The sequence below is a fragment of the Arachis ipaensis genome, chromosome B5, assembly GCF_059453495.1.
Source record: "Arachis ipaensis isolate K30076 ecotype BB chromosome B5, ASM5945349v1, whole genome shotgun sequence".
In the NCBI taxonomy this organism is placed as follows: domain Eukaryota; kingdom Viridiplantae; phylum Streptophyta; class Magnoliopsida; order Fabales; family Fabaceae; genus Arachis; species Arachis ipaensis.
This window is the reverse complement of record NC_142440.1, coordinates 150,885,203-150,902,234: the sequence shown is the minus strand read 5'-3', so window position 1 is coordinate 150,902,234 and position 17,032 is coordinate 150,885,203. Positions and strand designations below refer to the sequence as shown.

The 17,032-nt window shown below is 33.4% G+C and overlaps 1 protein-coding gene and 1 long non-coding RNA gene across 2 annotated transcripts; both read right to left on the bottom strand.

Annotated features, from left to right (window-relative positions):
* Positions 1-7,226: 7,226 nt before the first annotated feature.
* LOC107644484 (uncharacterized) lies at positions 7,227-9,847 on the bottom strand. The gene is made up of 3 exons (XR_001621355.3): positions 9,648-9,847; positions 9,393-9,450; positions 7,227-7,614 (listed from the first exon to the last, which is right to left on the bottom strand). It is a non-coding gene; the product is annotated as an uncharacterized LOC107644484 (long non-coding RNA).
* Positions 9,848-13,377: 3,530 nt separating this feature from the next.
* Positions 13,378-16,003, bottom strand: LOC148566215 (uncharacterized). The gene is made up of 3 exons (XM_088487447.1): positions 15,784-16,003; positions 14,011-15,003; positions 13,378-13,910 (listed from the first exon to the last, which is right to left on the bottom strand). The coding sequence occupies exons 1-3, from the start codon at positions 16,001-16,003 to the stop codon at positions 13,378-13,380; spliced, it is 1,746 nt and encodes a 581-aa protein (XP_088343573.1).
* Between the last annotated feature and the right edge of the window lie 1,029 nt (positions 16,004-17,032).

Sequence of the window (17,032 nt, the reverse complement as noted above, 5' to 3'; positions counted from 1 at the left end):
CAATTTGGCTGAAGATACTACTGAAGGAACTTCATTTTGAGCAAGTTGAATCCACCAAGATCATGATGGACAATAAGTCAGCGATTGCCCTAGCAAAGAATCCAGTGTTTCATGACAGAAGCAAGCACATAGAAACAAAGTATCATTTCATTCGACAATGTATTGAGAACATGCATGTGGAGGTTGAGTATGTGAAATCAGTTGATCAAGTTGCTGACATTTTCACAAGACCTCTGAAATATGATGCTTTTCAAAAGTTAAGGATAATGATTGGAATCGGAAGATTATCAAGTTTAAAGGAGAATGTTAAAAATAAATTTGATAGTTAGAATTTAAGAATGAATAGAAACCACAGCATGAATAAGTTGTCTATATTTAGTTTTAATTTAAACCATTTGTTTATTAGAATGTATTAAGTTTAGACGTCAAAGAAAAGTATAAATACATATGTAATTATTTCATATATTTAGTTTTAATTTAAACCATTTCTTTTCATTTTATATTCTTCGTGAGTGTGTGTCTTGTTCTTTTATTTTCCAACAATCTCTGTGTGACTTAAAGATTGTGGATTCTAATTGTGGAATGAAGTCACTGATATAATTATTATATTAAGTTACCTACTTTACGTCCTTTAGATGTCGCCTTTACAGAACCTTATGTCAATGCAGGATGTTAATCTTATTGGTCTGTTCGTTTTATGGCCACCTCAATTTTACTTAAGTTCTTGGAGAGAAACATGTTATGGATGCTTTGCTTATTAAAAGGATATCTTATTGTGTAATTAGGTGGTATTCCAGGTATGTCATTATTTTTTTATTTTTTATTGTTTTTCTTTTCTTGTTACTAATAACAGGAATTTCTTGACATGGATTGAGAATCCTTTTGTGAATCAATACTGCACTCGATAACTTGGAAACTGGAAGGTTCAATTGTTCAATTTTTTTTTTTTTCATTGCAAAGACCTTAAGCTACCTTACCTGCATTGAGTCTTGAGCTTTTTTTTTTTTTTTTGGTCATGGAGTCTTGAGTTTGAACCACACAAAGGAAACTATAGACACAGGTTAGACCCAATAAATCTGATCCATTAACTAACCTAGTCACATGGGCCTATCACTTGATATGGCCTTACATCATAAAAAGTCCAGTCCAATTTTGGAATATCCTCTTTTCTATCTACAATTTTTTAACGGAAATTTACATAAAGTTCTCTTTATTTAAAATTGATAATTCAAAACTCTTAGATAATTTGACATATATAATTAAGAAAAATTTTTAAGTGTACTGGTATATCAGTGTTTCAATGATTTTTAACCGTTGATTTTAATTATAAAAAGTATATATAATATATATAATTAAAATCAACGGTTAAAAATCACTGAAACATCAGTGTACTGATATACTTAAAAACTTTCCTATAATTAAATTGTCATCTACTAATTTTATTTCAACTATTAATTTTACATTAAAACAACTTCTACGCTAATTTCTACTTTTTCTTATTAGTAGAGGTCATAGAATACGTGCACCTATACAAGTCAAGATTTTCGAGGTTGTGTAAATGTTCAAATGTTCATTTCATAATGAATAGAAGAACTAAAGTGATTATGGTTGGTTTGTTCTAATTGATTAACTAATAATGGAATTATTTATTATCATTTTTAATTATTTTTTATATATGCTGAGTGACACTTCACCTGAACAACCACCGACCATATACAACTTTTAACGTTCTTACAATGTCCGTTAAAACTTAGGGTTTACTCTTCTTAATTAACCCGAAGCATATAAATTAAAATGCCAATTATTTTAGTACTAGTGGATTTGATTGTGGAACTCCCACTCAATGTTTTACATATTAATACTTGAGATTATCAATGTAACCCCACATTCCATATATAGATATAATGTAAATATAAAATGATTATTAGGGCTTCACACTTTCTATCTGCTCAACCAAATGAACTAGTCATAAGTCATATCTACTTGTCTTTTCCTCACTCAAATGTCATCATCTATATTATAATTGGTCATGGAGGCTTGTTTGATGACATAATAGAATTTTCTTTCAATATGATTTTGATTAATGCATACTAGCTAGAAGAACTAGATGTTTCTGCCTTTATTGTACTTATTATGAGTCATTGTTAGATTCAACAAATAAAATAAGGAAAATGTTTAGTAACAAAAAAATATTAGCCAAAAACAGCCATAAATTTCCTTATTTAGCATTTATTAATTGTTGCGACAATTAATGAATGCTAAATAAAAAAAGTTCCGGCTGTTTTTTTTTTTTTTACCTAGCATTACCCATAAAATAAATGCAAGTTTTACGTAGGAATATAGCTCTACACATCTGATTCTATTTTTCAGGTCTTTTCCTTTCTTTTTTCTCAAAGATAGATGGGAAGTACACAAACACATGAAGATCATATATTTATAGTAAATTTTATTTAATCTTCTCTTAAATAAAAGATAAATATCTTCTATAATAAATTTAATAATTATTAAATAAAATTAATTATATTATTAAAATAATTATTATTAATTCTTAATTTAATTTGAGTTTTGACAACCAAATTAATTATTTATAGTAAAATCACTTAAATTTTATAACTACAAAATCACATCATTTTTATATCAACTCCATTTAGTAACTATGGAATTCACTATCCTTATTCAATTAACACCTTATAACTACTTTTTTTTTTTTAAATTTATGATTTGGCCTTTTAATTTTTCTTTTTATTTGTTCTTTTTAATTTTTTAATTCTTTTTTTTTGTATTATTAGATCTAACTAATATATATGTGTGGTTTTAAGAAAAATTATAAAATAAGATCTTTTTTATAACTCTTGTAATTTACAAAAAAAAAAAATTTACTATATTTAATTAGTTTAATTAGTTGTCAAAACTCAAGTTAAATTAAGAGTTAATATTAACTATGATGACATAATTTATTTCATTTACTAGTTATTAAACGTATTATCATAAGAGATAATTTATCTTTTATTAAGAAAAATTAGATAGAGTTTACCTATATTTATATATATGGCTGATGAAAATTTTAAGAACATGGCATAAACTTATTACATACTACATAGTAAGATGGGGTATATATATATATATATATATATATATATATAATTTGAATTTTCTAAAGTAAAAAAATGATAAAATAAAAAATTAATTATTATTAATTTTATAACTTTTATAAAATATATGTTATACTGTTTTAATTTAAAAGTGATTAATCTCTCACTTTATAAAATTTAAAGAATCTGGATCCATATATCTATGTCATGCTAATTTCGAACCATTTTGAGGGTGGATTCATGATCATCGTCTTGTCCATATTATTGTGACTTGAATCTATCTGTATTCTAGCCGTAACCAAATAACCTGATTCCTAGTTATTTTTTTTCTTCCTTTGATTAATAACTCATCTATGTGTTCATCTATATAGTATTTAATATTGTATATTGAGATAAATTTTTCACATAAAAAAAATCAGAAATTCTCCACATACAAGCATTTTTTTTATACAAGTCTTTACAAGTCTTTTATATTAACGCGCTTCGAACGGTTACTGCACGTTTTCACTGCACCTTCTTCTTTTTGCTGCACGTTCTTCTTCCTCTTCCTCTTCTTCTTCTTCTTTTCTTTCGTTTCTTGCCTTCTCTTTCTCCTTCTTCATTTACGTGCTTTTTTCTCTGTTTTCTTTTTTCATTATTCTCGATTTCCATTGTTTTTTGACATCAAGCTCTGAAATCGTTTTTGAAGAAAAAGAAGCAGCAGAAGATGAGGAAGAGAAAGAGAAAGAGTTCTAAATTATGCATAAGGTGTACTTCAACGAATTTTGGGTGTATTTCTTAAATCCTTTTGGTGTAGTTTTGTAATTCTTTGGGTGTATTTCTGTAATCCTTTGAGTGTATTTCTATAATCGTTTGGGTATATTTCTGAAGTTCCATTATCTTCAAATTTTGCAAGAAACTCGTTTTCATGGAGGAAGAAGAAGAAGAGTCGTTCATAATGCATGGTGAGTAGCGCGCTTTGGAAACAGGAAGTGGTTGAATAATGTGCGTTTATTTACTCTTGAATGTGGAAGTGTAATGTGTATGTTTTGTTGGACTTGTGCCAACTTGTAAGACTTGTAAGCCAAAAAGACTTGTATGTGTAGCAGGCCTAAAAAAAATTAATGTTAGGAAGCTTTTTTTTTAGTTATTTTTTTAAAATTTAATTTGTTTATTTTTGTTAGAGTATAATTAAAATCAATTAGATCAATTAGCATTATTTAGCATATCTGAATATTTATTATAGGATATTATGTTTTTATTATTTCGATTTTCTTAACACTTATAAATACCTTTCTATATTGTACCATTTTAAATAACTTGAATACACACAAATCTTTTTTCTACTACTCTCTCTTGTCTTTTCTAACATGGTATCAGAACTATGGTATCCTCCTTGAAGAGGATAAGTTGATTTTCTTCTAGTGAAATTATCGTACTTTTCATACTTTTTTTCCATGCTATTTTTTTTCTTTTTTTTTTGTCAATGTTTTCATATTTTTCTTACCTTACCGATTAGCTTATTCACTATTTTCTTATGGGGTAAGTATTGTTTTCGTCCCTACAGTTGAGCGTAAAAATCGAAACCGTCCCTCATCTAATTTTCGATTTAGAATCGTTCTTAACGTTTTTTTTCGTATTAAAATCGTCCTTTTAATTTTTTTTGGACAAAAATACCCTCACCACTACCAACACAATTACCTCCTCCACCACCACCACCACCAACACCAACACCACCGCCACAACCAGCACCAACACCACCACCAACACCAGCACTACCACCACCACCACCATCCACCACCAACACCAACACCACCCCCACCCACTGCCACTCCATCACTATCTGCATCACACCAACCAAAACTCAGAAAATCAACATCATCATCGTTATCCTCATCAGAACCCAGAGCTCAGATCTAGAACTCAAACTCAAAAAAACAAACCCAGAACTCAAACTCAAAAAAACAAGAACTCAACTCAGAAAATCATCATCATCATCATCAGAACCCATAATCCAGAAAATCATCATCATCGTCATCATCATCAGAGTTCTGGAGGAGGCGGCGGCGATGACGAGGGTGAGGCGGCGATGACGAGGGCGAGGCGATGACGAGGGCGAGGAGGAGGAGCAGAAACGGCTCGACGAGGAGGGCGAGGCGCGAGGGCACGGCGGCGGCGCGAGGGCGAGGCGGTGACGACGAGGGCGAGGAGCGAGGAGGAGCGGCGGCGGCGAGGACCCCTTCTCTCCCCCATCCTCCCTGTTTCTCCCCCGTCCTTTCTTTCTCTCCCCACCCCCGCTTCTCTGTATCCCGTTCTCTCCTTTCTTTCGGCGACGGCGACGGCAACGGCAGCTCCAAGCTTCGCCGACACCGTCCCCCTCCCCCCCTTCCACTTCCCCCTCCCCCTCCCCCTCTTCCCTTCCCCTCCCCTCTCCCTTCGTATACCCTTTCCCCCCCCCCCCCACGCGTTTTCTTTTTTATTTTATTTTTATTATTAAAATAGGAATAGGGGTAGTTTAGGAATAACATAAAAAAATTTATTAAAAAGGACGATTTTAATACGAAAAAAACGTTAAGAACGATTCTAAATAAAAAATTAGATGAGGGACGGTTTCGATTTTCACGCTCAACTTTAGGGACCAAAACAGTACTTACCCCTTTTCTTATTCTCATGGAGAAACCATATGTTTTTCGTTATCTTTCGACAATTTACCATCCTTTTGCATTTTGTCACTTTTCAGCCGTTTTCTGACAGTTCACCATCTATTCAGCAGTTTTTTGGCAATTGACCACTCTTGCGGCAGTTTCATCTGCATTCTTTCCGACAGTTCTATCTGCGATCCATTTCGGCAGTTCCTTCTGTGCTTTCTTTGTGGTAGTTTCGTCTGCGTTTTCTTATGGCAGTTTCATCTGCACTTCCTTCCGTCAGTTCCATCTGCGCTTCCTTTAGGCAGTTTCATTTGCACCCGTTCTAATCAGTTTATGCATTTTTTTTATTTCGTTATTTTAAATAAGTTTCAAACTAAAGTTGTTACTTGAGTTTGAGGAAAGATGTTAGAGTATAATTAGGATCAATTAGATCAATTAGCATTATTTAACATCTCTGAATATTTATTATAGGATATTACATCTTTATTATTTTAATTCTCTTAACACCTGTAAATACCTTTCTATATTGTATCATTCTAAATCATTTAAATACATACAAACATTTTTTCTACTGTTCTTTTTTACCTACTAATAATTTTAAATTGTAAATTTTAACTGATAATTCTTTAATTCTAATCATAAATTATAAAGTCTAAATCTAAATCTTTTAAAAAAATACGATTTTTAAAATGAAAAAAATTAACCAATATTAATTAACTAAAACTAATTTTTTATACTTTCTCTAAAAAAATCCATTTTGATTCTCTTTTTATATGTTGTGATGTGAACTTTTTTTTTAATATTGGGCCAAAGGTGGTATTACCCACCAAAATAACCAAACAGGAGAGTTTAACGTCGTTATGGGAGCCGTCAAATGCTGCAAAGAAAACGTCAATGTCGTTATGTGGAAAACGTCACTGACATTTTGATCAAAACGTTACCGACGTTTTGTTGTGCATGATCAACACGTGGCAGGTTCCTCTCTCTTCTCACACGTTGATGAAAACGCCAACTCTCTTCTTCCTTCGTTCTTTCTTCTTCAGTCCATAGTCTCCATTATTCTTATCCATAGTCTTCATTCTTTCTTCTTCATTTTGTTTACCCCACATCCCCACAACAAAAAAAACGGCAGCCCCACATTCCCGCAACAAGGACAATGGCAACAGTCAAAGATAGAAAAAGGTTAGTATTTTAAACGTATTATTAGTAATTAATTAGGATTAATCTTATTGTTTTGAAGTAAAAGTTAAAAAAAAACAGTATGTAATATTTTTAAAATAATGTTTTGTGTAACACCCCAACTTTTGACACGTCATGACCAATGCCAAATGTCCAGGTGTTACTCGTCGTGCGGCCTACTTAGCTCTAGACTCATATTTTTATAAATTAATATCAATAAAAGCCTTTATCGGTTCAATCGTGAACATATTACTACTCGTGGAATAGCGTTTAGTTGCTCGCAAGGTTAGTTTCTTCAGAGTTGTCGTGTAAGAAAACACAAGGCAACAGAAAATAACATATATAAACATATATATAATATACACATGAGTTAAGTTCAAGGATACGTGTCATCCATCAAAGCCGCGTATCACACCAAGTTATATGTACAGATACAAAAGAAGAAATTAGTCCCAACCCTCACACGGGTTTCCTAAGCTGGAACCGAACTACTAAGACGTCCTACCCCTCTAAAAGTACTACAAAAGTGAGGGGAAAGTGATACTAAGATCATCAAACAGGAGCGAAAGATCCACTGCGACTAACTCTGGAGTGATCTCCAACATTGTGCAAGAAAGAGGTCCAAAACATGCTCCATATGAAGACTCCGCCGCGCGCCGGATCCTCATAGCTCAGCGGTTAGAACGAAACTCACAGGGCTCCTCTACCGGACCCGCCTGGGGAGGGGGAAAAGAAAGAAAAGAAGGGTGAGAACCTAGAGTTCTCAGTAAGGAAAAAGGGGAACCTAGGGTCTTTATCTCTAAGTTGTCATGAAACAGAAAAAGAACAAACACAGAGACTCAAGGCACAAACATATTTATAACAAGTAAGTAGCATGAACAAGAAAGAAATGACAGTAAATAATTCACAAGAAGTTCATATGCGCAAATAAGATGATGCATGCCTGTTCCTAGTGCAGGCCATAAGCTCATGCGTCGGTTGTCTACCCGCAACCCGACGTTACTCAGAGTGAACCCCGAGTATGGTCTCTTTACTGTGTCAATTAGACACCTTGGCATCACGGTTACCCGTGTCAATTAGGCCTCATTATAATAACATTTCAATGTGTATCACAATAAAGAACAGTGCTATCAATTAGGCGAACATTCCCGCATTAGCAATCTCAGGCTATCCATTAGGCAGGCACTTTCGCATTAGCAGTTCGGCACAAGGCCCATTCAATATAATTCTCAACTTTTATTTCATTCCTTGTTCCTCATTTTTCTTTCTTCACTTTATCTCTCAATATCATTGTCTTTAACTTTAACCTTTCTTAGGGACAACTTACACATCTTCATTAAACTAAGTCCTTAAACTTTTATAGAAATTCAGACATAATCTCCTCTAAAATAGCACTAAAACCACCCTTACGGGTTTCCTCAACTTTAACAATGTTCAAACTTTCCTTAACTATTTACCAGGTAAACATTCTTAATTGGTCATTATACTCTCTTTAATCCATTTAGTTATTGTAAAATCACGGGTTTAGAAAATAAAACTTGGTTCTGGGACATTCCGACCATAACTGAAAATTGTACAAATATTTTAAAATTTTGCTATCATTGCAGAAAAATAGCAGTGAGCAGTAAATTTGTTAAATTCACTAAAAATCCAGTTCTCATCCATTGCCTTTCAAAATTTATGTACTTAGACAAGACTCTTTCAGCTTTCCAGAAAACTAAATTTCAGATTATTACCATGTCACATGAAAAAGTTATGAGCTTAGGAACACAGCCCTATTTTCATAAACCAGTTCAGAGTTTCCAGCAAACAACTGATTTTTCAAGTGACTTATCTAAGTCTATAAAATAGATATGAATATGAAACTTGTACTCACTTAAAATAGACTAATAGATCTTTAAAATTCTTTTGAAGTCAACTCTAAATTCTGTTTAAATTAAAAGTTATAGTATCTGAAAGTTGGTACTGCAGAACCAGAAAACCAGAAAAATCTGCAGCAACCACTAAACTTCAAAAAATCATATCTTCCAAACCGCTTGGCCAAATTCTTTGAAATTTTTATGGCATGTTCAAGACACACTAAAGTTTTATAAAAAAATAATCTCATCTAAAAATTAGGTCTGGACTGCTCCCAGAAAATCATTCGTTTTACTGCCAATTATGCATATTTCTGCAGAAATTCTGCACAAAGCATTTCCAACAACCTCACATACCAAATCCTATATTCAAGCCTAGGATTCATCTAAAACCATAATTTTACCTTTCTTTTGACTAACTAAAGTTGCTAGCATAATCAACACAGCTCTAAGAGTTTATATTCATTAATTTATCCCTTGTTGCAAAGACCCACTCATAACTCAAACTCACTTTTCTGCATCTTTATCATAACAAAAATTCATTATACACTTTTCAACAAACAAACACATGATAAACCATCAATCATAAGCAGTATACACAGCTGCAAGTAACATATCTTGTATAGACTATCCCTTACCTCTCTTCGAGAATTTCACAAACCAAAGTCTGTCCTTGCTATATTAAATCAGAAAACCCTAACAAACATAATTAAAGAGATTTGTCAATTCATAGAGCTAATTGGCCGAGTTGCATATGGAGCAAGAGAAGAGTTCTTACTCTTGTGATGAGCTGAATTGATTGGTTTGGTTACCAATTAAAAGAATTGGAGCTCAATAAGGGTAGAATCTTTAATTTAGGAAAAATCAACAGAACACAAGTTACTGGTTCTTACCTAACAAGAAGAACACTAAGAAAACCAGGAAAGGAAAGAGGTAGGTTCCTTCTTTGGCTTCGGGTAGCAGCTCTCTTGATGACCCTTCTCCTTCTTCTTGGTGGTGACGCACGCAGATGATGATGATTTCTGCTGGGTCTTCCTCTTCCTTCTTCTTGGCCGCCACTCTTGCTTCCTTTCTTCTCTTCGTATGGTTTCTAGGAAAATTGAGAGACTTGGCTCATCTATATATATCTACAGAAGGTGGGAAGAGGTGAGCTGGTGTGACAAGGCTTCGTGGCCTCTTCCTCTTGCAACACCACATCACAGTATTGATTACATGAAGAGGTAATCATGGTCTTGGACAACACGTTCGGTTGTGAGAGAAGAAGGGAAGATGAGTTTAATCAGAGTTTTTCTAGGTCTGGGTTATTTAAGGAAAGCATGGTTTGGTTGAATCGGGAGAAGAAAAATCAAACCGGTTCAAAAATTTGAATTATCTAACTAATATGGTTCAAGGGAATACTTATTCCATAGAATAATTGAATCGGAAAAAGGTTCGTCGCTTGGAAGCACTAAAAGAAAAGTTTTGCGCTACGTGTTCTAATTCTAATTCGTTATCTATGCTACTTATATATAAACCTATGCATGTCAGCGAACGCCGTAAAGAATAAAAAAAATCACAGGCCTTATGGGAGTAGGGTGGTTACATTTTGATTACGTAGATGAATAAATTAATTATTAGTTCTTGATTAGGAGTAGTAAAAAATATATTATCTTTGTTATAGTTATAATAATAGTATTAATTGTTAGCGTATCGTTAATGTATATTATTCGTTGAATGTTAGTATATATTTTTTTAATTTTAATTTTGTTTAATTAATTTTTTTAAAAAACAGAATTTTTATTAATTTTAGTTTGATTTTATATAATTTATGTGAGAAAAAGACTGCTTTAAAATTTTTGTTTAATTTTGTTTTAATTTTTACTTTTTTGAGAAACAGACGTTTTTAGTAATTTTAGTTATATTTTAAATAATTTATTCGAAAAAATTTAATAATTTTAGTTTTATTTAAAATAATTAATTTTAAAATAGAATTATTTATTTAATTCGGATATAATTTTTTAGTGATTTAGGTTTTTAGGTTAAAATTTAACTAAAATATATAGCCTTAATTATTATCTAATGAGCATGGGTTATTTTTTAAATTTTTTTTATATAAAATATTAGGTGTTTCAGTTTTTATTAGTTTAAATTTAGTTAATTTATATATGTAGTGCGTGAAGTTTTTAATAATAAAATTGAATTATTATTATTGTTATTTTATATATATATATATATATTTAATTATTGGAAAACAAAATCATTGTTATTAAATTTTAGTATGTTTAGTAATTTTAGACATTTTTTGCAATATATATTGAAAAATAATGGCAACATATTTAGATCGGATAATTAGTAATTTTTAGGATATGTATTTAGTAAATAGATTAAGAGTTATTATTATTATTGTTTTCAGTAAAAAAGAAAAAAGAAAAAATATAAATAATTTCTTTCTATATTATTTTAATGTAGTGTTAAAGATAAAAATAGAAAAACGTGACATCACACGTGCTGACGAGCATATATCAGAATATCTTCAACATCCTATATATGTAAGTAATTTTTGTGTTTACTGTTATGCTTAATAATTAATAATTCAATTAGTAATTATAAATTATTTGAATTTTTAGTAATTATTAATTATATTTGTTACTAAACCGAGTATTAGTTTAGTAATATTGACTAGTTCTGGTTATTGACGGTTAGTTATTATTTTTGTTATCAGGGTTCAAGAAATTTGCGCACTAGACACTTACGTATACACCAAATAGACTCATATGATGCTAGGGTGGAAGAACAACTCAGAAAGAGCGGATTCTATCATATATCTCAGATTGGAAGGATCATGTCTCACGGTCCAACTATAGACGCACTAGTTGAAAGGTGGCGGCCTGAGACGCACACATTTCATCTTCCACACGACGAGTGCACGATTACGTTGGAGATCAACAACCATATTCACAGCCATATACATACCCACCGTATCCGTACCTACCACATCCACAAGCATATGCATACCCACCATGCGCACAACCATATTCACAACCTCTCACTCAGCCTGTTATATCATATCCACCATACTCACAGGAATATGCACAACCTTTCACTCAGCCTACCATACAGCCATACACACAGCCCTCTACGATGCACGAGGAATACATACCGACCCAGGCACCGCACTATTCGTTGACACAAATACTAGGGACATCGACACATGATGAGGAACAGTATAGGCATATTATTGATTGGGTTCAGGGTCCTGAGTCATCTCAATGGGTAGATAATTTATTCTCTACCCATGACCCTGTACAGGTGCCGGTGCCTCAAGAAGGTCCTGGTCGATTATCTTTGGATGCAAGTCGTCCACCGCGGTCCTTTTTTGAGTACTCTATGTCGAGGAGCTCTGTTGATTCTGGTAGGAGTGTTCATAGGGGGATTGGATGTCGGCAGACTCCGACACGGATTTCTATGCCCGAAGAGGATGAGGAGGAGACTGACAATGCGGTTGAGGAGACTTGTGCAGGGGAGCATGAAGTCGATCAGCTCGGTTTAGTTCCTGATGCGGTTGATGAGGGCGGTACAAGTGATGAAATGATTGATGAAGCTGGTGCAGGTAATTTGATTGTTATGCATTGAATGGGATTGATATTTATGTTTATGAGATATTATTTAGTGATATAGTAATAGTATTGTGTTAAAAATACTATTTGGCTGTTGATTTAGGTTTGCTATTCACCCTATTGTTTCTTGATTAGGGTTGGTATTCATATTATTGATACATGAGTATTGACCAGGGCTAATTTTTGTTATCATTCAGGTGCCCAGAATAAGGGATATGACCTTAGGATTGACCCAACTCGTAAAAGTGCCTGTAGATGGTCTCTGTCAACCATTAAAAAGAGGGTGAAGAAAGGATGTTCCAAAATGGCACGAAGCATGAAGAAAATTTTCTCTAAATGAACCATTATACTAATATTTATTATACATATATAAAGAGACTATTGTTTAATGATAGTGCACACTAGGGTTTAGATTGTTGTGAACATGGTTGATGAATTGTTGAGATTGAAAGAACCCTAAAGGGTGGTTAAGTCCATTTTTAGAAGGGGTTATGTCCGAATTTTTTTAAAAATGTAAGAGTTTAACTATTGAATTGTGTGAAATGTGACTTGAAAGAACCAAACTTCAACTGAATATCACCTAAACAAGTTAAATGGACAACACTAAAAAAGAGATTAAATCAATTACATGGATACAACTAAAAATAAGAGCAACTGAGTTAAATGGATACAACTGAATATAAGAGTAAATAACATAAATGGGACAATAAAAAATCAGCCAAGTTGACAACTACTCGTTCGGAGCCGAACCACTAGCACTAGCTCCTCCACGATGCAGGCATCTACTTCAGCTGTGACCCTCACCACCACAAAGTCTACAACGCCTAGGACCACGTAAATCACGCACATCCATTTCATTCAAGAAGCGTGTTTTTTTAGGATGACCTTTGGCCACTCGCCTGAGGTGAGGATTTGGTACTAGTCGTGGTCCTTGATACACAGGCCATGTTGTTAGATTTCCTAGTGGCCTGAATCGGGTTCTGTACACCTTTCGGATCTCTGCCATTGTATATACCTCATGCACATACTACTTCCAATCTAGGCGCTGGTTTGCACAACAGGCAAATACATGGCGACAAGGAATTCGATCGACCTGAAACTCACCACAATCGCAATGTCTTAGACGCAGATTTACTGCAAACTCTAAATCGCTGGGCATCTCTCGTACTTCAAAAACTTCGTTCTGCCTGTCAAATAAATTAACTTGGATATTTCCTGATGCCGTTTGATTAGACTGGATTTTCTCAGTTGCATACTCGGAGAATAAATGACCTGCACTTATACGAGCCTCGGCCTCGGCCCTCTTCCTTGTGAACAAGGCATTAAGTCTGTAAAAAGTTGCCTTGACAAGGGCTGTCACAGGAAGATTACGTGCTCCTTTCAAAACTCCGTTAATGCACTCCACTAGGTTAGTGGTCATGTGTCCCCAGCGATGTCCCTCATCATATGCCAAGGCATATTGTGATCGAGGAATATTGTCGAGCCACTGCTTGTAAGCCACACCCCGCTCACAATTTCTCTCGTAACGCATGTTGAATTTACGGACTGTTCTAGAATAGCCTGCCATAAGAGAACAACGGAATCCAGATAATACCATCAGTTTGTTGTTAACTTTTCACCGTCGGCCACAAACTGCATAAAATGTAAATAATTTATTTACTTATGTTGACAATCAGCTTCTGCATTCCTGACGCTTTGAACCTTCTCAAGAAGTTAGAAGCTACATGCCTGATGCAAAACATGTGAATAGCCCTCGGATATTGCCATGCTCCATCACTACGACTTACAGCTGAGATAATGGACTCGTGTCGATCAGAGATAAGACCAACACTATCTCGATTAACTACATGCGTTCGTAGATGGCTAAGAAAAAAGTGCCAAGCATCGGCGGTCTCACCCTCAACTATGGCAAATGCAAGAGGCACGATATTCCCATTTTCATCTTGTGATACTGCAACCAAGAGAGCCCCTTTATATTTTCCATACAAGTGTGTGCCGTCTACCTGTACCAGCGGCTTGCAGCTTCTGAATGCTTTAATACAAGGATAGAAAGCCCAAAAGACTCGCGTCAAAATCCTGAGATCCTCAACCAACTCATCCCCTCGATAAGCATATGCAGTTTCGTACTCAACAGCTGCTGATGGTTCTTTTGCAACCATTGCTTCAAACCATGTCGGCAAAGCTTCATAAGAAGCTTCCCACCCACCAAATATTTTCTCAACTGCTTTTTGCTTGGCCAACCATGCTTTGCGATAACTTATTGTATAGTTGAACTTCGACTGCACTTCAGCAATTACAGATTTCACCTTCAGAGATGGGTCGGCTTCAACCAATGATTTTATCGCTTCTGCAATTGTACCAGAGTCCAGTTTGGCATGATCTTGAGAGATGGTAGATCTGATGCACGTGTGACTACCGTTATACCTCCTTATCACCCAACAATACTGTCTTTTTATAAGACTAACTCTGATAAGCCAATCACAACTTGTTCCATAATGTACGCATTTAGCATAAAATGTTGTCGGTTCAGATTCATACACCCTATAATCGACACCCCTCTGAATGGTATACTCTTTAACTGCTGCAATCACAGCTTCTCTAGAGTTAAACTCCATTCCAACGACGAATTCACCATCTACGACAACAGTAGAAACTGCATGAATGATAAAACAAAATAATAATAATAATAATAATAATAATAATAATAATAATAATAATAATAATAATAATAATAATAACCTCCGTTAGATAATAATAATACTAATAATATTTATAATAATTAGTGTTAATTATAATAACAATAACGTACCAATACTAATAATAATTCAAATAATTCTTGTAACGCATAATAACAATAATAATAATAACAATAATAATAATAATAATAATAATAATAATAATAATAATAATCATCGTTGCATAATAATAATAAGGGTAAAGTATACCTTTTATCCCTGAAGTTTGGCAAAAATTTTAAAAATATCCTTAAATTTTATTTTGAATCAATTTTGTCCCAGAAGTTTTCGATTTGTATCAAATATACCCTTGACGGCTAAATTTTCAAAAAATTTAAGACCAATCTAACAATAATGCATGAAAATTATGCTTAATTTGCTTGTGTTGAGGATTGTTCTTATGAAATTGTTGTTGAATTGGTCTTAAATTTGTTGAAAAAATAGCCGTCAGGAGTATATTTGATGCAAATCGAAAACTTCTGAAATAAAATTGAAACAAAATAAAACTTAGGGGCATCTTTGAAACTTTTGTCAAACTTCAGAGACAAAAAGTATACTTTACCATAATAATAATAATAATAATAATAACCTCCGTTTCATAAAAAGACTAATAATAATTAGTAATAATAATAATAATAACAACGTAACAATACTAATAATAATTCAAATATTTCTAACAACAATAAAAAAAAATTTACCTCTATTGACATATTCAGAAAATTCTGGAACATGCATGGCATCAAGATTCAAAATATGCATAAACAATGGCTCTCCCGATGGATGTTGATCCACTAGTGCATTAGCAACATCTGCTACATCTCCCTTAACTGATATATCATCTTTTTCCACATCTTCAGTTAGACCAACAACTTCATAATTACCTTCAAACTCTTCATCACTTTCGGTATTATAACCCATCCAGTCTATATTGGGTTCCGAAAAATCAATATCTTTAATTTCTTCGCACTCAACATATAACTCGATAAGTGAAGCTCGTGCTCTAGTTTGATGGTAGGTCGAAAACATTCCTTGTATACTAGCTTCATCAGCCACGTGCATTACTTGAAATTGAATGAAACCACCAAATACTAACACAGGCTGCCTATATAAAATATTGGTCACTCTCTTCCGGCCTTGCTGACCTACACTCTGACAGAGTACACTCTTAAGTCCTTCATATGTTATTGAAAGAGGAACAATAATAACACATGGATTCTCACACAAAAAACTCACACCCTCATGTGTATCATACAAAATCTTACCATTGAAATATATTTTTAAACTAACATAACTCTCCATTTTATACACTTATTACATTTACCCACAACTTATTTCACTCAACAGATGCAGAACAACTTCAACTGCTAAAGAATGAAGAACAACTTCAGCAGCTAAAGAAGTAAGAACAAATTCAATTGCTAAAGAAGAAAGAGCTCTAAGCTCTCTGAAAATTTGAAGGCAAATAACTTTGTGTTGTTCACTTTCTACTCTACTCAAGGTGTTTCTCGTATAACACTAGCATACCTTATATAGCTAATTTTAAATTTTTTTTATTTATACTTGTACTAAACGTCACCACCGTTTTGACCATTTTCAATGGTAAAATTTGTTTCAACACAAAACGGCACCGCCGTTTTCTGTTTTTAAATTAAAAATTTTTTGCCTCCTAGACAAAACGGCAAACGCCGTTTTCAGCTATGCTTATTTTTTTAATTATTTATTAATTATTTATTTCTTGGATTTTTAAATAAGTTATGCCTATTTATTTTTTTAATTATTTATTTCACCATCAATCTTATTTCCAAAAAATCCATTGGTTTGGAAATTTTTGTAGGCCAAACCACTTGGCTCAGGGTATTGGGAAGCTATCTCCCAGATAAAGATGTTCTATTTAGTTTTGATGCATTCTTCCGAACTTATGGGTTGCATATTAAACTCACTGGCCTA

Bases quoted from the DNA above. Each gene is read 5' to 3' on its own strand.
- LOC148566215 (XM_088487447.1), bottom strand. From the start codon at position 16,003: ATGGGTTATAATACCGAAAGTGATGAAGAGTTTGAAGGTAATTATGAA. The intron at 15,004-15,783 runs GTAAATTTTTTT...TCATTCATGCAG, and splicing joins TTCTGAATATGTCAATAGAG to TTTCTACTGTTGTCGTAGAT. The intron at 13,911-14,010 runs GTAAATAAATTA...CTCTTATGGCAG, and splicing joins GAAGCTGATTGTCAACATAA to GCTATTCTAGAACAGTCCGT.